The sequence below is a fragment of the Opisthocomus hoazin genome, chromosome Z, assembly GCF_030867145.1.
Source record: "Opisthocomus hoazin isolate bOpiHoa1 chromosome Z, bOpiHoa1.hap1, whole genome shotgun sequence".
NCBI classification, from domain to species: Eukaryota; Metazoa; Chordata; class Aves; order Opisthocomiformes; family Opisthocomidae; genus Opisthocomus; species Opisthocomus hoazin.
Genome location: NC_134454.1, coordinates 32,684,962 through 32,707,405, shown reverse-complemented (window position 1 = coordinate 32,707,405; position 22,444 = coordinate 32,684,962). Strand labels below are relative to the sequence as shown.

General features: G+C 46.5%; 1 protein-coding gene across 2 annotated transcripts in view; it reads left to right on the top strand.

The window, feature by feature from the left end:
• Positions 1-22,444, top strand: part of KIAA1958 (KIAA1958 ortholog) — a 75,389-nt gene that overhangs the window by 18,895 nt on the left and 34,050 nt on the right. For both annotated transcript variants that reach the window (XM_075447186.1, XM_075447187.1), the window contains exon 2: positions 18,719-19,987. In XM_075447186.1, the coding sequence (XP_075303301.1) occupies positions 18,832-19,987 (1,156 nt within the window). In that variant the 5' untranslated portion in view covers positions 18,719-18,831. The remainder of the gene's footprint in view (positions 1-18,718; positions 19,988-22,444) is intronic.

Below are 22,444 nucleotides of genomic sequence, written 5' to 3'. Positions count from 1 at the left end.
TGAAACCACAAGAAAGAATTAGTTGGAAACACCGTCAAGTTGATATAGTAAAATATCTTCTGGTATCTTTGAAACCTACTGTGTTTTAAGAAATATTTTGGTTTGTTGCCTGTCTTTTAATTGGCAAGAGAAGAGAAAGTCTGGAGTAACACAGATGGAAAGATTTCTATTTTTGCAGGTTTTTTTCTGTTATCTTTGGAGAGACTAAGTAGTTTATCTGGATGCATTTCTTGAAGGAGGTTGGTGGCGTGTTTTCGAGGTGTATACCTGAAAAAAAATTAGTATCCTGTTTGTGATTACTTTTATTCAGCTGTTTTTGTTACCACGCATTCTGTATAGGGCCATTTCTCAGGCTAATCATGAAATGAACCAGTATGAGGAAAAATGGGTGAGTTTGGAAGGAATTTCCTCAACTGTTTAGTACAATAGATCCAGTACTAATGAAGCATAGAAAGAACATACTTTAATGAAGTGGTGCAATGAGACAATGTAACAATACATGCAACAAGATGTTAATGTTTTTTCTTCTACACCCCCTTCCATTTTACTGGTCACAAGATAAATAGTCTTTTATTTGCTTTGCCAAACATTTAGCAGTGTAAGTAGCATGTTGTTCTGAACTCCGGTTGTCCACAGGCTACATTTCTGTTTTTGAGTCTCCAACAGGAAGTAAGTGAGGGTTCTTGAGACTCTTGAGAGTCCTCCATCATTCTGAATGAGGCGGGTGTCCTGGTGACGGAGGATGCGGAGAAGGCAGAGCTACTGAATGCCTTCTTTGCTTCAGTCTTCAGTGCTAAGACTGGCCCTCAGGAATCCCAGGCCCCGGAGGTAAGAGAAGAAGCCTACAGAGAGGACGACTTTCCCTTGGTCGAGGAGGACTGTGTGAGGGATCGCTTAAGTGATCTGGATGTCCACAAATCCATGGGCCCCAATGGAATGCACCCACGAGTGCTGAGGGAGCTGGCGGATGTCATTGCTGAGCCACTCTCCATCATCTTTGAGAGGTCCTGGAGGACAGGAGAGGTGCCCGAGGACTGGAGAAAGGCCAATGTCACTCCAATCTTCAAAAAGGGCAAGAAGGAGGACCCAGGAAACTACAGGCCGGTCAGCCTCACCTCCATCCCGGGAAAGGTGATGGAGCAGCTTATCCTGGAGGCCATCATGAAGCAAGTGGAAGAAAAGAAGGTTATCAGGAGTAGTCAGCATGGATTCACCAAGGGGAAATCATGCCTGACCAATCTGATAGCTTTCTACGATGACATGACTGGCTGGGTAGACGAAGGGAGAGCTGTGGATGTTGTCTACCTTGACTTCAGCAAGGCTTTCGACACAGTCTCCCATGATATCCTCCTGGGGAAGCTGAGGAAGTGTGGGCTGGATGAGTGGTCGGTGAAGTGGATAGAGAACTGGCTGAATGGCAGAACTCAGAGGGTTGTCATCAGCGGCGCTGAGTCTAGTTGGAGGCTGGTGACAAGTGGTGTCCCTCAGGAGTTAGTACTGGGCCCAGTCTTGTTCAACTTCTTCATCAACGACCTGGATGAAGAGTTAGAATGTACCCTCAGCAAGTTTGCTGACGACACCAAACTGGGAGGTGTGGTAGATACACGAGAAGGCTGTGCTGCCATTCAGCGTGACCTGGATAGGCTGGAAAGCTGGGCAGAGAGGAACCTGATGAGGTTCAACAAGGGCAAGTGCAGGGTCCTGCACCTGGGGAGGAGCAACCTCATGCACCAGTACAGGCTTGGGGTGGACCTGCTGGAGAGCAGCTTTGCGGAGAGGGACCTGGGTGTCCTGGTGGACGACAGGTTAACCATGAGCCAGCAGTGTGCCCTGGCTGCCAAGAAAGCCAATGGGATCCTGGGGTGCATCAAGAAGAGTGTGGCCAGCAGGACAAGGGAGGTTCTCCTTCCCCTCTACAGTGCCCTAGTGAGACCTCATCTGGAGTACTGTGTCCAGTTCTGGGCTCCCCAGTTCAAGAAGGATGAAGAGCTACTGGAGAGAGTCCAGCAGAGGGCTACAAGGATGGTGAGGGGACTGGAGCATCTCCACTACGAGGAGAGGTTGAGGGAACTGGGCTTGTTCAGCCTGAAGAAGAGAAGGCTGAGAGGGGACCTTATAAATGCCTACAAATATCTGAAGGGTGGGTGTCAGGAGGATGGGGCCAAGCTCTTTTCAGTGGTGCCCAGTGACAGGACAAGGGGCAATGGGCACAAACTGAGGCACAGGAAGTTCCGTCTGAACATGAGGAAGAACTTCTTCCCTCTGAGGGTGACAGAGCACTGGAACAGGCTGCCCAGGGAGGTTGTGGAGTCTCCTTCTCTGGAGATATTCAAGACCCGCCTGGACAAGATCCTGTGCAGCCTACTGTAGGTGACCCTGCTTCGGCAGGGGGGTTGGACTAGATGACCCACAGAGGTCCCTTCCAACCCCTGCTATTCTGTGATTCTGTGATTCTGTGATTCTTCCAAAGTTGTCTTTTGTGCAACAGCCGCCAGTGCCTCTGTGTGTAAAACATGAATATTCTAGGCTTTCTCTCTGTTTCTTAATCATGTACCTTCCTAAATCTCCATGTTGTTCATGCCAAATTTTGCACTGATGTTAATAAGAACAGTGCTTGCTTGAGAACACAAATTTAGCTCTTTTGGCCAAAGCTTGGAACTTGCCTGGTTTTTAGACCCTTGGGGTCGGATTTTATACGTGTTTACATATTTATAGAGATCTTTGAAAATCCCACTCAGTGCTTGTCCATCCTTTTGATTACGCAAATGCCTCTAAGAACTGGGGCCAGCTAAGGTCAGAGGGACCTTTTCCATGTGCATATGTTTGAGCCTCTGTAGCTCCAGTCCCACTGAACTCAGACATGCAGGCTTTCCGTGCAGAACAGCCTAGGTAGGATCCTGAGATCTCCACATCACGCTGTGGCCTGCCACCTGCTTTCTCCATCAAGAGCAGCAGCAGGTCAGGCTTCTTGCCCTGTGGAGTTGCCACCAACTCCTCACCTGTGTGTAGGTACAGCATCATGAGGCTTCCATCTCTTTGGGAACTTCTAGGGAACCCATATCAGTAACCTTAAAATGCAATCTGTTTTAAACCTTGATTTAAATTTTAGGATAATCCAAATTGATCAGTTGTTTTATGTTGGAGGCAGACAGCTAGAAATGTGTCCAGAGATAATAGAAAAATTAGCACATAGTTGGGTGGAGCATTTCTAATTTTTTTTATTCCCTGAGTGTTGACTACAGGATATTACCCAGTATTTCTTACTGGCTTACATTTGAATGCAAATCCTTGCTTTTACTGACTCATCTCTAGGGCAGCTTTTGTATTACTGTTTTTTCTACATCATGTCAAAGTCTTTTCTAGGAACTTTATTAGGGACTCAGCTGCATGTGATCTGTTATGCACAGCTGGGTGTGAGCCTGTTCATGGAATAGTCTGCTGTCGTCATGTTTCTTGCATTTTTTCAAGTCTGTTCTTTCTTGCAACTCTTTTCTCCAAGTTGGGGTGTTTTTTTTTTGAAGATTTTAAAAATAAACTGCAGGGCAGGACATCAGTCTGATGCCAGTAGTTTAATTATAATGATAATTGTTGATACTTCAAAAAGCGCACTGTAAAGAGTTTCAGAATGTTTGTCTTGCTGAAAATTAAGTCCTTGGAAAATCATTTAACATCCAAAACCATTTCTGTGTTAAAAAAAGGGGGGAAAACCTAAGCCCTTGCATTCTAGTATATAAAGTGGAATCTCATCCTCACACAGAAATGCTGAGTTGCTGTGATTGTTCTAATTTTCTACAGAAACCAATCCCTCTGTTTTGTGTAGATGGTTAATAGTGTGGTTTCACTGGCACTATTTAGCCAAATAGTGCATGTTTCCAATATTGCCATAGCTTCACTATTGCAGTTTCCCTTAGTTTAGAAAGCCCTGAATTGAGAGGAATCCTACAAATAGAAAATACAAATGGAATCTGGCACAGTAAAGTCTTTCATCGACAGAAGCTGCTTGCGTTTGCTTGTGAGGAATAGCATGGTATAGTTAATTTGTCTGGGCTGGAGCTGAAGGCATTGGTTTTCCACTGAGAAGATGGGACAGTTTGGTCTTCATAATTTGTGTGCAAGTCAACGTTAATATTCCTGTTTTCTTTTTAGTAAATTATGTGCAGACTTTCTCTCAATACAATTTCTAGGAAAATGAAAGGCCAGGGAAAACATTTTGCCTTCAGGCTGTGTGTGCTTCATTCTTCTCATTGTAATTCTACAATTAGAGAAGGTACATACACTTCATTGTAAACTCAGGAAATTATGTATTTTAAAGATTTTCACAATGCGTGGTAGGATTTCTCCATTAAAGAGTGATTGTGAACTGCAAGCTGAGGCAAATGCTAGCGTCTTTGATATAGTGCAGTTTTATATTCAAATCATCCTGAGAAATGGTGTAAAGAAAGATGCAATTTTGGAAAAAGTTTTAATAACACAAAATAACCAAGGCATGAGATGTAAGCTCCTTGGTAGCTAATTAAAAGCCAGGCTTTTTTTCAAACACTCAGCACTTCAAAATCTTATTCTTAATATACTTTTCAGAAATTATTTACCAGAAAATGTGTTCTTTCTTCAAAAATGTCTGTTGCTGTATACAGAGCTAGTAAAATGTGAGAGATGACCAAGATATACATGAGTCTAAAACTCCCTGCCACGTTTTATTAATCCTAATGCACAGGCATCTTCTAAAGTACTCCCCTGAGCTGTCCCATTGGTTGCAGGTAAAGCAGTGTGTCACCATCATATTTACGCTGACATTGCTGTCGACAGTTGTGTTGACAGGGCTTGTAGCAGCGCTGTGAATACCAGGTCTTTGCCCCGGCACTGTTTCAGCAGAGCTGTTTAGCTATTAAGGTGTTGGCTGGATGCAGAGTTCTTGTCGCTGTCATTTCTGCCTCCTCCCCAGAGCAGCTTTTATCCTCAAGGCTCTGCATCGAGTACTACAAGTACTGCAAAGTCCCTGCTTGGTTACTGCAAGACCCAGTTCTGGCAAAAGCAAACCAGAGACGTGTTCCGTTTGCTCTGGAAAGCCGTGTTGCTGTTGTCACACTCCCAAAGCTTGCTCTGAGTGAGGATGCCAGCTCTTCTGTGAAGCATAGCTTGCAGTCATTAAAGCGGAGGTCAGAGTTTCTAGCACTTGTAAGGGATGCTGGATTGAGAGAAATGGAGCAAGAGGTCTTATTCTTGTTTCCTGGAGGCTTGACCTCCTTACCACACTTCAGTCCCAGTCTGAAGGCTACAGGGGTGGCTTTGGGCTTTCATGAACTGTTGGAAATTCCTGGGTAAAATCTGAGCCTGCACTAGAAATCAAATAGCTCCAAAAAGTCTGTTTTCCAGAGCTGTAACACACCTCTATAACTGTGTTTGAGCACAGCTTGTGTATTTACATGACTTGCAAAGCTCTGGAAAGAGCTTTAGAGAAGAACCCACAAGCAGGCAGTGCTGTATGTGGGGTAACACACTCATGCTGAGTTCCTCAGCAAATGTTGTTGGAACCAGAGGATGGTAAATCACTTGTCCTGCTGGTTTTTTTGTTTGTTTTTTTAATATTAAATTTTGATAGACAAAATGTGAACTCAGCACAAGAGAATCTGGGTTACTACAGGGATCAAAGGACTGGTGACTCAGCTGAAAAATGCCATCTATCAAAGATAATGATACAAGAATTATATGAGTTTAGAGGCATATTTGAATCAGTTGTGGCTTCCCTAAGAACAGAAATCAAAATTCACTCATCCAGGGAAGTGGCTGCAGTGACTTTATTCCTTGGGCAACTCCAAACATAGACATTTGGGCCTGGTTCAGTGACCGCTGAGCTCCATGGAGTCTTCATCTTGGTGGGTATTAGGTCAAGCTCTCCTAAGCAAATTTGATGGTGAATAGTTTGGCTGCATCACAACAGCTGTTTCCTTCTGTGCAGCGCTGGTCCTACTTGTATTCAAGGAAATAGCAACAGTGCAGCGATAAAAATGTCAGAGCTGGAAACCTTCATTTTAATTTTGCTGTAGAGAGACATTTTGTGAAAAGGATGGATTGGGTTTGAAGTTGTGGAAAAGTTCAGTGTCAGACCCATTACAACCTCAAAGGAAGGTAGAGCTGAATTCAAACGAGGGGCAGTTGCATAGCTTTCCATGGGCTTGTATCCAGCATGGATTTTGCCCTGATCTTCATTCTTGCTACGTCTTCTCCACTGTTGCTAGCAGAGAAAGCCATGAGTGCAACTGAAAATGTTTGCTCTCTCCATGCTTTTGCTGTGGAGAACTTTCCACCATTACAGGAACGAATACTGGAGTGAACAGTGAGTAAAGTCACTGTTTCTTGTAGGATGATGGAGCATTGATGTTTTTCAACACAGGATTTGAGGTGGTCCAGCTGGTGATTCATCTCCTAGCTGCAGGGGGATTCTGATGCTTTAGCAGTTCAGTAATGCGGGACTTGGCTTCTGGGCTCAGTTCAAGGACATGTAAAACCAGCTGTGTTTTCCCTCCATCAAAACTCCGCCATTTTTAATAGTGCATCAAAAATTGTTACATGGGAGCAACCTTCTGAAAACTGATTGGTGACATGAGATGAAGACTTCAAAGTTCATTTCTATTCTTTTTCCCTCTCCAGATTTGGAATTTAAGGTATAGCCAGAAATAAATCCACGTATGTGTACTGAGCACACAGTTGTGTTCCTTCAGTGGAACACGTACATGCAAAAAAAAAAACCCCAAAAACAACAAGCCCCAAACAGTTTTGCAAGTGGGTGCTTATTAATTAAATTCTGATGTGGAGATGCAACTTGAACTGGAGCTTTGAGGCAGAGATGGTGACTATACAGGCAAGCTAGATTTCACCAGGGATGGAAGCAGCTACAAATGATGCCCAGCATTGCGTGGTGGTGAGGTGAAACACCGAATCTGAATGCAGCTCACAGAGCGTAAGTAGAGGAGGAGATTATTTCCATGTCAGGTCCCTGCAGCTTGCCTCAACCTGTGTCACTAACCTGGAGGCACACAGTGGTCACCAGATAGGTCATCTAACAGTCTGTAAGTCCACAGAATTGCTAGTTCTAGTATTTGCTTTCATTTGTCAGCCTGAAGAAACACAGCTTTCAAGCCAGGGTGCAGAGTCCATCTCATCTCTCAGGTCTTTGCTGCTAACCACAGCGAGAAGTGTCTGCATTGACAAAATGAGTTATGTTTCACTGGGGCTTTGAGAGAAGGTTTCAGGGGTGCACTTGCTAAATACTGAATTGAACAAGTGGGATTTATCTGTCTTCCATGTTTACACTCTTCAAGCACTGTAACTATGTTTACACTATCCAATGCTTTCAAAATCCTGACATCTTTTCTGGATTCAGCTGTACACTGCTCAGTTGTAAGCAGTGTGGAGGGTTAATGTTTTACTGGATTACTTTAGTGTTAGAGAGCTTCTGGGAAGAGCATGGCAGAACCTGTCTCTTATGGGATATGCAAGGAAGATGCAAGGTAAAAGAAGTGTAGCACTGCCAAGTGCTTTGACTTCTCTAGAGCTGGAGGTGCTCAGCAACTTCCCAGATACATTTATGAACTGTAGAAAGCTCACTTTCCTCTCTGACATGTTGCTTGGAAGGAACATCCTTCCTCAGCAAGAAGAAGCAGTCCCATGCATTTCTGTACTGTTCTCTGATGATCCTGTTTACTGCAAATGAGGACAGCCAAATCAGGCCTATATTCTTGAGGACTGAAGCTCAGGACTGGGAAGCAGCAGCACAGGGGTTGACTTGGCAGAGGATTTATGGTAAGGAATTAACGTGTCTGAGCAGTTATCAAGAGAGTCACAGTGAGCTGGGGGGAGTGGAGTGAGGAACAGGTCAGTCGGAGAAAGCTTGAACTGAGATATTGGCATCTGGATGAGAAGAGAGGTTCTTAGGTGACAAGATCATGCTCAGATTTACTGCACTGTTTGTTTTGCTCCCTTTTCACATGCTTCTCTTCTTGGTGCTCTTTTGGTCCATCTGTGACCCTTCAGCCATGCTGTGGCAGAGCAAGGCTCACATAGCTGCTGATTAATGGGCACTGAGGAAAAAATATGAAAATAGAAGCAGTAGTGCTTGTAGCACTACATTTGGATTAAGGATCAAGCCCCGAAACTGTTCCTCAGTCTGTTCCACTGTCAATAGATGGATCATTTCATTTTGTGAATGAGGCAGGCTCTTGGGAGGCTCATAATCCTGTGGAAGTCTTCCACGTGCAAAGGCAAGGAAACCCCCAAATGCTCTTTCTCAGACAGCTGAGGGAGTTTCACCAGCAAACAGGTTTTGCTGCTTTCCTTGGGCTTGCTGTGATGACAGCTGCAGTTGAAGGCATGCCACCCTCGGCAAGGAGAGCGTCTTCCCTGAAGACTAACCATCAGCTGAGGAGGAGCTGCGGTCTCGTGGAGCAAGTGTGACAGACAACCGTGAGATTTTTCTGAATGGAGAACAGCACTACTTGCTTAGAAAGATGTGTGGTTATTTTTTCTTCCTTCTTTGCCCTGCACCCCTACGTTAGGAAAGCATTCTTGGTGCTGCTCATTGGTGATAGGAATGATAATTGTTCTTGTGGGTGGAACCCTGGCCTGCTTATTCAATATGAGAGCTCCTGCTGACTTCAGAAAGCACAAGATATAAGCACAGAAGCTGTGAGACACACAAAAGAAGGGTGCTTGTTACACATCAATGATTGAATTGATATAAAATTTGGGATCAGCCTAGAACTGTGGAGGTGGAAAATTAGCATGAAGGTTTTGTTTTGTTTGTACTGTACATCCCTATTTATTTCTAAATCAGTTCTTACAGAGCTAAAAACGTGAACAAATAGTATAAGCTAACATAATTTGGGAATAGTCAGTGATTTTGTTAAAGTGAGAGGTTATTTTTCCCTTGAAGACACCAGCTGGAGACTGTACGAAGTTGATAAGGAAACAAAGACAAATGAGCATAGCTGGAGGAATTATTCTCTAGTTTAAGGATATATGACATTGCCAAACCATCTCACAGGCTTGCAGAACTTGCCAGAATTTGTGAGTCTTTCATCTGTAATTTATATCCTTTTGCTTCCTGGAGATACATTCAATTAAAAACATGTTTTCCCAAGTAAAGGGAACCACATGCAGTTTGTATCAGAGATAGAGGTCTGCCCCTTTCCTCCATGGTAAAGTGGGAGACCGAACTGATTCGTACCTTGCCTAGAAGTTGTCATTATTTTCTACATGCTTTCTTTCTTTCCCTCTCTACTTCTTGCTTCATAGTCTTTCTTTCAAGCAGAAAGTAAATTGGATAACATTTGAGTTGACTTGGAAATTTTGTACTCCTGAAATCTAAAATTAGAGAAAATGCACTGACCTATTCCCAGACCTTCTAGTTTGCTGGCCTGTTTTTAATGAGTGGTTGTCCATCGCAGTCCTTTGACAAGTTGATGACATCCTTAGCAATATCAGTGAAGAAATCAACGCTAGGACAAAGAGACTGAGCTTTAACTCCACTGTTGGTAGCAGTTCCCTCATAGGAGATAGCGGGGAAGGTAATTAGCAGTGGCATGATTTTGGGTGCTCTGTTGCATGGCTGGGGCCTCTGGTATCTGGAGACCGCTCTCTTGGGGAGGCAGCAGCTCCTGCTGAGTCTGCTTCAGCCTCTTACTTTGGGAAGCAGAAATGCTGCCTGTGATCCTGGATTGAAGGCTAACAGGGTCTATGGGACCACAGCAGGACCCTGTGGGGACTGCAGTACTGCTCTTCCTTCTCTGGTGAATGAACACTTGGATTTCTGCTGTTGTTGACTTCAGTCCGTTAGCAATGTTAAGCATTTGGCTTAAGAAATGCTAATAATAAAAGAAGCCCTGATACTGTCCATTGGCTAAAATCTTCAATGAGATAGATGCTTACTCCATGGTGGCCAGACCTCGAATTCACAGTGCTCTCATTCTGTTGGCTAGCAATTGTGCTTCCTTACTCCTGAGAGCAAAGATCTTTCAAAAGATCTTGTATGGGCAATAAACAAGAGCAAAGATCTTTCAAAAGATCTTGTATGGGCAATAAACAAGAGGAGCTGGAAGCCATTATACAGCAGGACGGCTACGACTTGATCGCCATCACAGAAACGTGGTGGGACAACTCGCATGACTGGCATGCTGTCATAGATGGCTACAGACTCTTTAGGAAAGACAGACCAACAAGGAGGGGTGGGGGAGTTGCTCTATATGTGAGGGAGCAACTGGAATGCATTGAGCTTGGCCTGGGGGCAAGTGAAGAAGGAGTTGAAAGCTTGTGGGTTAGAATTAAGGGACAGGCTCACACGGGTGACATTACGGTGGGTGTATACTATAGGCCACCTGACCAGGAGGAGGAGGTTGATGAGGCCTTCTACAGGCAGCTGCAAGCAGCCTCACAGTCACAGGCCCTGGTTCTCATGGGGGACTTCAACCACCCTGACATCAGCTGGGAAGACCATACAGCTAGGCAGGCGCAATCCAGGAGGTTCCTACAGAGCATCGATGATAACTTTCTGATGCAAGTGGTGGAGGAACCAACAAGGAAAGGCGCGCTGCTGGACCTCGTGTTAACAAACAAGGAGGGACTGGTGGAGGACGTGAAGGTTGGAGGTAGACTCGGCTGCAGTGACCATGAAATGGTCGAGTTCAGGATCCTGCGTGGAGGAAGCAGGGCGATAAGCAGGATCAAAACCCTGGACATCAGCAGGGCTGACTTTGCCCTCTTCAAGGAGCTACTGGGAGGAATCCCGTGGGCCAGGGCTCTCGAAGGCAGGGGGGTCCATGAGTGCTGGTCGCTTTTTAAACAACACTTCTTCCATGCACAGGAGCAATGCATCCCCCTGAGAAAGAAATTGAGCAAAGGAGGCAGGAGACCTGCATGGTTAAACAAGGAGCTTCTAGCGGAGATCAGGCAGAAGAGAAAGGTGCATAGAATGTGGAAAGAGGGACAGGCCACTTGGGAAGAGTACAGAAACGTAGTGAGAGCATGCAGGGATGCGACGAGGAAGGCCAAGGCTCACCTGGAATTGAAGCTGGCAAGGGATGTCAAAAACAACAAGAAGGGCTTCTTCAACTACATCAGCAGCAAAAGGAAGGCTAGGGACAACGTGGGGCCGCTGCTGAATGAGGAGGGTGTCCTGGTGACGGAGGATGCGGAGAAGGCAGAGCTACTGAATGCCTTCTTTGCTTCAGTCTTCAGTGCTAAGACTGGCCCTCAGGAATCCCAGGCCCCGGAGGTAGGAGATGAAGCCTACAAAGAGAACGACTTTCCCTTGGTCGAGGAGCACTGTGTGAGGGATCGCTTAAGCGATGTGGACGTCCACAAATCCATGGGCCCTGATGGAATGCACCCACGAGTGCTGAGGGAGCTGGCGGATGTCATTGCTGAGCCGCTCTCCATCATCTTTGAGAGGTCCTGGAGGACAGGAGAGGTGCCCGAGGACTGGAGAAAGGCCAATGTCACTCCAATCTTCAAAAAGGGCAAGAAGGAGGACCCAGGGAACTACAGGCCGGTCAGCCTCACCTCCATCCCGGGAAAGGTGATGGAGCAGCTTATCCTGGAGGCCATCATGAAGCAAGTGGAAGAAAAGAAGGTTATCAGGAGTAGTCAGCATGGATTCACCAAGGGGAAATCATGCCTGACCAATCTGATAGCTTTCTACGATGACATGACTGGCTGGGTAGACGAAGGGAGAGCTGTGGATGTTATCTACCTTGACTTCAGCAAGGCTTTCGACACAGTCTCCCATGATATCCTCCTGGGGAAGCTGAGGAAGTGTGGGCTGGATGAGTGGTCGGTGAAGTGGATAGAGAACTGGCTGAATGGCAGAACTCAGAGGGTTGTCATCAGCGGCGCTGAGTCTAGTTGGAGGCTGGTGACAAGTGGTGTCCCTCAGGGGTCAGTACTGGGCCCAGTCTTGTTTAACTTCTTCATCAACGACCTGGATGAAGAGTTAGAATGTACCCTCAGCAAGTTTGCTGATGACACCAAACTGGGAGGTGTGGTAGATACACGAGAAGGCTGTGCTGCCATTCAGCGTGACCTGGATAGGCTGGAAAGCTGGGCAGAGAGGAACCTGATGAGGTTCAACAAGGGCAAGTGCAGGGTCCTGCACCTGGGGAGGAACAACCTCATGCACCAGTACAGGCTTGGGGTGGACCTGCTGGAGAGCAGCTCTGCGGAGAGGGACCTGGGTGTCCTGGTGGACGACAGGTTAACCATGAGCCAGCAGTGTGCCCTGGCTGCCAAGAAAGCCAATGGGATCCTGGGGTGCATCAAGAAGAGTGTGGCCAGCAGGACAAGGGAGGTTCTCCTTCCCCTCTACAGTGCCCTGGTGAGGCCTCATCTGGAGTACTGTGTCCAGTTCTGGGCTCCCCAGTTCAAGAAGGATGAAGAGCTACTGGAGAGAGTCCAGCGGAGGGCTACAAGGATGGTGAGGGGACTGGAACATCTCCACTACGAGGAGAGGTTGAGGGAACTGGGCTTGTTCAGCCTGGAGAAGAGAAGGCTGCGAGGGGACCTTATAAATGCCTACAAATATCTGAAGGGTGGGTGTCAGGAGGATGGGGCCAAGCTCTTTTCAGTGGTGCCCAGCGACAGGACAAGGGGCAATGGGCACAAACTGAGGCACAGGAAGTTCCGTCTGAACATGAGGAAGAACTTCTTCCCTCTGAGGGTGACGGAGCACTGGAACAGGCTGCCCAGGGAGGTTGTAGAGTCTCCTTCTCTGGAGATATTCAAGACCCGCCTGGACAAGATCCTGTGCAGCCTACTGTAGGTGACCCTGCTTCGGCAGGGGGGTTGGACTAGATGACCCACAGAGGTCCCTTCCAACCCCTGCTATTCTGTGATTCTGTGATTCTGTGATTCTGTGAAAATGAAGCAGTGCTCCCCCTTCAGCTGACAACGGAGTAACAGCCCAGTAAGTTTAGCCAGGGCAGAGAGACTGAAAACAAAGAGGATTTAAAACATTCTGATCTTCTTTTGCTAGCGGGAGAAAGCAGAGCCCAACACACAGAGGTTTTGGGCCTCTGAATGTAGAAGCTGATAAAACATTGCTTCTCCATGAAAACACTTAAAAGTCAGTTTTCAGCTGTTGGTTTGCAATCCATGATATGTAAAAAGAGTAAATGCAGCGTTTTTTACACCTGTCTTTTAAAGTTTTAGGATTCAGGTTTTAGAGTTTTTATACAGCTGTGAGATTAGAAAGATTACTTTTTATTATTAACAAAAGTAATTTTTGTATCATATTCTTACTTGAGAATCTTGGGCTTTTAGAAAATTCTCAGTAGTATCAGCCTTGGGGTCATGTCCCAAGAGTTGGTTAATGTAGACATGGCTATACTGTTCCCTTGAACAAAAATCAGAGTGGAAGTTCCTGAAATGCTAATAATCAGTAGTGGTAATAGAATTTCAAACATACATTGCTGTGATGCAAGTTAGTCTGTGTCGACCTGTCTAACATTGCCCTGGGAAGGAATTCTGTTACAAACTGCCTGTGAGAGGACAGGATCCAAACAAGATTTAGTGCCTTCTTTACAACAAAATGCACCTGTCACCCTCCCTGAGCTGTAGGTCCACCAAATGCACGTTCCACTGTGTAGATGCTGCTGGAGGACACCCACTTCCCACTGCACACCTCTGCTTCATCCCATTTTTTGTATCCAGTTCCTTCACTGCAACCTCACCTTTGGTGCCTCCTTTCTGGGGGAGCCACATCACAGATTTCCCCATTTGTCCTGAAGAACCTCCCACAAGGTCTTAACTGAAACTCCACTGCACCACTCTCATGCACAAGAAGGCTAAGGAGGAGAGGTAGCTGAGGTAGCCAGGTCTTTGCTCCCCACTGGTGTTTGTTCATCTCTGCATGGGATAAAGGAAAGGGTTCATGGTGGCCACAGCTACCGACTGCTGTTCCTGCTGGAACTTGCCTAGTGTCTGTGCTTCTTCAGGTCATAACAAAAAGCCTGTTCCTACTGCTGTGTGTAAAATCAGGAAGAATTTTGTCTGCATGAAACTAGCTAAGCCAAGTCCCATTTTAGGACATGAAAGAGGGGTGCTCTTTAGAGCCTGCTATTTTTTATTACCCTTTGGTAACAAAGTAGATCTTCTGTGGCGAAACCCTGGTTCTGGATACAGAAAATACTCGCTTTCCCAAATCAAATGCTCAGTTCCGGTTAATCCCAAATCCAGTTAATGCATTAATGGATCTCAAGGAATGGTTTTGCAACAGTAACACTTTTCTGGCATAGCACGTATTCTGCACACGTTAGTCAGTACAGCGATCTGTTGTAAATGAGGTTGTGAAAGCTAAACAAGACATAAAATCGGATTCTTAATTTAGTGTCCAGACAGCTGCAGTGAAATTCCAGCACCTAGACATACTTCACTCTGAAACAGATAATTGCTACACTGAACTGCCGAGAAGTGTTGTGGAAGGTTGAGGCTTTGCTGTCTGTAGGGCAGTTAAAATGCTAGTGTTATTCACACGGAAGCTATAGCATGTTTTTGCCAGGTACTGTATGATTTCAGAGTATACATGTTAGCAGGTTATTAAGGGAGAGTCATCTTATCTTGCCAGTCTGAATGAAGGACTTTTGCAATCTTTAAAATGTGATTTAGCAAACAGGAGCAGACTGTCTTGACTGAGCAGACAAGGTCCCACTTCAGGAAACTGGGTAGATGATGGATTGGCTGTGCTTTCTACAGGATGAGTCCCTCCCTGCCGAAGTGCCATTGTCAACTTCTGCTGCATCTGGCGAGCTGAAGACACACTGCTTCTGAATAACTGATGTCTTTGGATTTTCAGCCCTGCATGAACAATCTAGACCATGGCAGTTGACCTGACCTCCTTTTCCTATGGGCAGAACAGTTCTTCAGCCAAACTGGGCTTTCTGTCTTCCCAAGATACGTCCCTGGTCACGCAGCAACTGAGCAGCTCCGTGCTTTCCCACAGCTTTGCACTGTTCTAGCTTCTGACTATAGCCCTGACTGTAGCTCTCCCTCCTTTCCACTGTTTACTTTCCAGATTGTCGTCTTCGCCTTGTGTGAGTATGGTGTTACTTTTCCCATCTTTTGGTGTTGCTTCTGTGGCAGAGTGCATTCTATGTCTGTATCTTTGAATAGACCAGTCAGCAGAAATATGGATGCCCTGCAGTTATTGGCCCCTCTCAAGATGGACAGTGTATCTTTAAAAGGTTCAAAACAAATAACCAAATATAATAAGAACTTTTAGATGTTTAAAAGCTGAATATTTGAAAAGAGGAGCCTTTTCCAGTGCCTAAAAAGGCTTGCATTTATACTGCACCGAGGCACTGGTCATGCAAGGAGCTTTGTATTGCAGATGATGCTGTGAGATTTGCACCATTGCTGGGGTTTCATGCGGGCCATGACAGAAGCTGGAATTTGAGTTATTGTAGCAGTTTTTCTCTGTGCGTGCACCCTGGCTTGAGCTACTGCAAAAACAAGCTTGAATCTTACACCATTTTAACTCTGTTTCCTAATGATGTGCTGCTTGCTGTTCATCCGTTATCCAGGACTTCCCTCCATGCCATGCTTAATTTCAAAGATGTTGGAAAAATAGATTAAAAGTTTGCAAAACATCTAGAAATTCCCATGCTGGCTCTATTCTTGACCCCACAAATGAGGCGCAACACCTGGGTGGGGAGGAAGGATCATGGTAAGCCTCATGGAGGGAAGTGTAGGCAGTGCTTTGGCGTTCTGTTTCCAGTCTTGCTTTGCACAGGTCACCCTTTGCCTGATGAACGAGAGTGGGTGGGCAGGGATACGCAGGCTGCAAAACCATTGGAACACAGCCTCCTTACCTCCCTTGTCACAGAGCAAACATGGTTGTCTGCAGCTAGCTGGCAGTGACTTCGAAGAGCAAGAGAGCAGGCAGTTACTAATTTGTGTTGGGTTTAGGGAAAGCATTCTCCAGGGGCAGTTAGCCACCGTGTGGCTGTCTTTTTGAGCCATGATGCAGGTCATTTTGCATCTAAAAATGCCTATGTAGCAGAGAACAGGGAACGAAATGAGGCGTAACATTGGCGTGAATGCTGCATTTCAGTTTGGAAAAATGTAAAGGGCTTTTCTGCCTATATGAAAATATAAGTGAGATGAGAACAACAGGAGCTTCAAATTTTGCAGGTCGTGTTCACAAAGCACAGGAGGGAGGAGGTTAGGGAGAGCCTCCAAACAGACCTGCAGAAGTGAGCCGAAGTACCCTATTACTTTTAGCTGTCTGAGAAAGTCACCAGAGGTGAATGCTCTCTCATCAGCTGTATACAAAAAGAGAAGCTCAGACTTTGCTATCATCTGGCAGTGCTGCAGTTTCTTTGATGTCCCTGGATTACTTTAATGAAAAAAGTTCCACTTAAGAGATGAAGAATTTAAGATATATTTACCAAATTGAAGTTGTATCAAGATGTGATGCCTTGTTTGAAAAAGTGACCTCTAGCAAGTAACACCTGTCAAGACAGGAAACATGGATATTGTTAGAGGAATATAAACAGACATTTAATCCTATTAATTTAGCTGAGCAGTAAGCTCAAAACGTTCTCAGCCCAGCCTGTGCCCAGCAACCACGAAATTTTGAGTTGAGCTCTTTTGTTACTGATTTTCTCCAGCAACTCAAATAACTTTCATTTTTAAAATTAAGACAACAGTGTAAGGAAAGAGAGGCTGTCCAGTTCTGTATTAACAGCAGTGCGGACGTTGGGTGAGGGCTGTGTGTTGGGGTCCATCTGTGAAGTTCTGACTTTCTTACAGAAACTTTCTTACTCTCTGGAGTCAGAGTTACCTGGACCTGTTGAAGTCAGCTAAAGCTTCACAGTTGACTTAGATCTATTTCAGCCATGGTCCTCGAGGGTCTTTACAGTAGGGGGTAAATAATTTCCCACTTCAGAAACAGGCTACTGAGGGGTCCAGTATCCCAGCAGTGGGATCTGTCTGAAAACTGGTTTGTGCGATCTTTCTCAATGTGGTCATTGCTCTAGGATTGTACAGACATTTGACTAACTACATCTCCTTTGGTTGTGGTTTAAAAAAACAAATGTTATTGCAGTAGTTAAGTAATAAAATGCCTGGATGACAGGAAAATGGGCATTGACTGCAGCTTAAATCTGGAAATGTGTGGAGTACAGAACATAATAAGCAAAATAAAAGTTAAAAAATGATTATTAACAGCAAATGTTCCTGTGAACAACCCCCTACAGTAACAGATGATTTAGAGCCGAAGTGCGAGACCAACAGACATACACGAACTGAACATTCCCACTGCAACCTTAATTTTTTGCCAGGGCCCTGAGGGCACCCATGGGTCTTAATGGCACTGGCACTGGTTCCAGACTTACTTTATAGCCATGCTTATATACTGTCAGAAGCTTACTACTCAGGCTGTTGATTTTTCATGCCAGATACCTTGGCGAACCAGAACCACTCAGGGAAAAGAAAGCTACAGTCCAAGAAGTTATCTGTAAACAATTTCAGTATTTTTAGCTGAGTTATATTACAATTCCTTGCTCTTCTTTGTTTACTGAAAGAATTGTTAATATTTAAATTTACTTTTTTTTTCCCTTCTTTTCCCCTCTATCCACTTAAATGAATGAAGCATCTCCTGCATCATGTTTCATTGTCTTTTTTATGGTGATAAAAGAAATGTGGATCAGACAAACAACTGCAAAGTCTCCTAGAAAGTCCTGGTACCGAAGTCCTGAGGAGGGCTTGCAGTCTTGTGTGGGATGAGACCTTGCCTAGAAAGTAGCTGCACAGTGAGGTCAGGAAGCAGTTTTTTGGCAGTAAAAGGTGAACATGTGATAGGTGTGTATTTTTTATGTTTGACCTGCAGTATTGTAGGATTCATGGCTTTGACGCCAGAGGTCCATGCCTTGTGTTGCAAGCTTTTAAATAGTTCTGATGAAAATGGCGAGTGTTTGTCTTGAACAGAATCAGGAGTTAGATCTGGGAAAACAGACAATATGATAAAAAAGCAAAAGGTTAACTCGTGGAGTTTAAGGAAGATTACAACTTAAACCTTGCAGGCCCTTTAAGCTTTTCTTGAGCCTTTGGATGACTGATGACTGTCAGTATAGCACAGTGAAGGGTGGACTTATTTTTTCCTTATATTGAAAACTAAAGTTTCTGGCCTTCATTTTTTTGCCTCTCAAATTCAGTGGAAAAGGAGATATTTGATACTTTTGAGAAATGTGCATAAATGATGTAAAATATCATAAAGTTTCATCAGGTGCAGAGGAAATGTCTGAGCTGGTGCTTGATTGCCACCCTGGTGTTCAAGATGAATTGTATGTTTTAAGATTTTATTTAAGTTTCATTTCGTGAGTATGAAGACACAATCACTGTCTTTTGGGCTGCATTTGCATTCTGTCAGAGATTTCAGTTTCAAATTATATTGCCACTGATACTGAACTGGCTTGTTTAAAAAGCCATTTAATCTTATTTAGTTGTGTATTGCAGTGATATTCCTTCCCTTGGGTTTAACGGCAGATTTTTTGCAGGCAGAATGAGGAATGAGGCCGCTTAAAAGCAGGCGCTGTTTTGAGAAACGTGTTTTGGAGTGCATGAGATGAGAGTGAAATGGGTTTTTCTGAGCTTACAAATGTTTCACTTGCCCGTGCAAACGCGGTCTTGCTTTGGGAGAGCTGAAGAGCGGGGTTTTGCTCTCTGTTCACAGGCGAGCAGCAAGAATGAGCTTGGCAACGCAGGACCACGAGTGCCAGGACACTGTGATCTGAACTGCATCTTCAGCTGACTTCCTGGTGGCGAGGCACCCTTGACCCCTGTACCATGGAGGACTGCCTTCACACCTCCTCCGAAAACCTCTCCAAGCTGGTGAGCTGGGCCCACAGCCACGGGACCATCTGCAGCCTTATCCCCAACCTCAAGCACCTGCTCTCTGAGGGGGCCCACGGCAACCTGACGGCCATGTGGGGCTGTAGCGCCGGCCATGCCTACCACTGGCCCCTGGCCGCCACTTGCCGGGCCGGCTCCCAGGAGCGCGTCTGCTTCCAGGACAGCCGCAGCTTCAACTCGGACAGCCCCAGCATGCTGGGGGTACCTTCGGAGGCGCAGGCCAGCCCGCTGGAACGCTACCCAGGCCGGCCAGGGAAGGCCAAGCTGGACTGCACCCGCACCCGCGACTCCTGCGACTTCTCCTACTGCAGCGAGCCGTCGGAGCTGGGCGAGCCCGTGGAGGAGTACGAGGATGAGGCCACCCTCTTCGACATGGTCTGCGAGTCCTCCGTCACCGACGAGGACAGCGACTTCGAGCCACACCCGCACCGGGCCCCCACCGGCCCCCGCAAGCGGCCGGCTGCCGGCCTGCCCACCGCTGCCCAGGCCCACTCCGCCGACGAAGGCGGCGGTGAGGTTCTCCTCAAGAAGATCAAGCAGGAGCTCCCCGAGGACTACTACATCGTGGCCAACGCCGAGCTGACAGCCGGCGCCGACGGGCCAGCCCTGGCCCTGACGCAGATGTCCAAGCCCAAGCCGCAGCCCCAGGCTGGGCCCTCCTGCCTGGGCTCCACCAGGGCCCTGCCGCAGCCGGCTGCGGGCCCCGACCCCGACGCGCAGTCCCTCTCCTCCTCCCCCCCGGGCCCGCCCCGGCTGGCCACGCAGCGGCTGCCCCGGGGACCCCTGGCCTCGCCGGCGCGGGGGCCAGGCGGTGGCGTCGTGCCCGCCCTACAGGTGCCGGCCACCAGCTCCAACGCCACCGCCGCCACCGGGAAAGCCATCAGCATCCCGCTCTCGGCCCTGCAGCTGCCCGGGCAGGAGGAGCCGCCGGCCGCTGAGGAGACCCTCCCGCCTGCCCCGCAGCTGGCCCCAGACGGCGAGGCGGACGGCTCGCCCTTGGTGAGCACCGAGCCCGAGGTCAGCTCCAGCCAGCAGCAGCCCCACGCTGCCCACGCCGTCACCGCCGAGGCGGCAGCGCAGTCGATGCCAGGTAGGGCGCCAGGCGGGAGTTGAGGGGCCACAGTGTTTTGGGGGTGGCCCCCCAGGCGCAGCTCGGTGAGGGGGCGGCCGGGGAGGAGGTGCCGCTGTGTGCCAGGGGGCCCCGGTCCCGCCGGCTTGTCAGTCGGCAGATAGAGAAACCCCCTGGCTTGGACAAGGGTTTGGAAGACCTCAACTGAGCAAAGGCCAGGAGCACCCCTCAAGAGAAAGTGTACTGCTGCCGTAGGGAAAACGCCTGTTTTGGACAGGTTTATTGGTCTGTTTTGGGTGCAGTTGTGTCACGGGAGAGGGTGTGCAGCCACCTCGCTGTGTGCCTGGGGTGGGGAGGACATAAAACCCAGCCGTGCACTCTTTCGATGAACCTGAAAGAAGTGGTCTCAGCCAGCAGAGCCTAGAGCTGGGAGTCGTGTGTTGCCTTCACCCTGTCAGAAGAGTGATGTCTGGCATCAAGACGCAAAGGAGGGCATGAGGAGAGTACCTGGAGAGAGGTTTGCACTTCTGTGTATCTTTATTAAACGGTTTCCCTGACCTGTACATCAGAGCAGCCTGCAGAGACGAGAAGGAAAACCACAACCTTAACCATGAAATTGATAACACTTAAACCTCGAGAGAAAAAAATTATTTTTTTCCCTGTTCTCAGTGGAAGTTCTCATATCCCGTGTCCTTAATGCTTTTCATCTCCCACTGCTGCCAAAGCACTGAGAACTGGCACAGACAGGTCAACTTATCAGATAATGTGCCTGTTAGAGCAGTGTACTTCTGAATTATTTTCCTGTGTGCAGCATAACTCAGTGCTGGCCATAGGTCTTCTGGAGGGGGAAGGAAATCTGTTTCTAGCGCAGACTCACCAGCTCCCTGTGGACCTGAGTGCGGACAGTGCTGGCTTTGCTCTTCCAGCTGGTGAGTAGTGCCATCCTGGGAGGAGGCAAAGGCAGGAGCAAGTTCTCCATCTGCTCTCTTGCTGGTTCAACCTAGCATTGTCTGGTCAGACAGAGCAGAGCCAACAGTGGAGGGGGAAAAAAAATGTCTATTTGCGGTCCCTGTGGCAGCTACTGTAAGCGTGAAAAACAATGACTTTAACAGCCTTGGATGATAGTTCGACCTGGACACCCTGAAACCTGAATGAATGCTAGTAAATCTATTATTTGGCAAGAGCCTGCAGATCTCGTTGCCGTATGCAACAACGGGCAAAGTTAAATACCCAGTTTTGCTACATAAAACCTCACTAAGCATTAGAAATTAGAAAGGATGATAATAGTCTTAGTTACAGCAAAGCAGATTCTTCTTTGGGACCCATTTCTGCGTGGCTGCATCTATAAGATGTTACTTTGCAGTAGTCCTGTCAGGTAACATCCCTTCTGGAAACTGCCTTGCAAAACTCTGTTTTAGAACTGACTCTGTCTCAAACTTGCAAGCTGGGACAATGGAATACAAACCTGGGTAGAATTTGCCCATGGAGGTGTGTGTTATCTGGGAGAGTGATTTACTTTCAACAGTTTCATTAAAAAACCAAACTCTTTCAACTGCTTTTGCCAGGTCCTCAGAAGCCAAACAAGGTCAGCAGTTGTTACTGCTTAGGGTTAAACCTTACAAGAATGGACACAGCACCACGTTTTCAAAATTTGATAGTTGCCAGAGCAGGGTTGGCCCTTGTCAAGAGCCTTACTGTGAGGACAAAGTGGGACTGCATCTGGATTTACACCAACTGCATGAATCGCCCTCAGAACCTCTTAGCACTTCTTGCATAGGCAGCAGTGTTACCTCAGTGTGCTGTCCAAATTCCAGTTCAGTCAGTTACGTGATCAGCACTTAAATTTCTTGTGTTGTTCACCAAAAGTGTTACACAGTTCCTCTCCTCTGCCTGGTTTACTGTTGTTATAATATGCTGTTACTGTAGTCAGAGGTAGCTGCATTTTAACTAGGGTAAAATGATTGACATACAACTAAAACTTGATACGTCAGTAAAGTCTCAAATTCCCATAGAGCCTGCTCCTTTGGGAAAGAAGTGCTGGCATGAGTAAATCTTCAAGCTGCAGAAAAATGGGCAATGTCAGCAAGTGAATTTATTACAGGTACGTAGTTCTGCACAGCAGATTCTTGCAGATAAAATGTGGAGGTCCAATTAACGCCTAGAGTAGGGTGATGTACAGAGATTTGCTCATGTACAGAGATTTTGTTAGGTTGTCTCTTAATAGAGAAATGTACTAGAAGTGCTGTATGATATATAAAATTTGACCATTATTGAACTACAAGAGGATGTTTATCTAACCTTTTCAAAAATGTTTCTGTCCTAAACAGACAGAAACAAGGATGAGTATAATTCTGTGTAAAAAACAAAAAAAAAGGAGGCACTAAATAATTATACCAAGGACCCTTGAGCTTTTGTTAGTTTATAGACTTGGTCGATGCTTGACAAGCAAACAAAGGTACAGTTGAAAGTAAGGAGGGA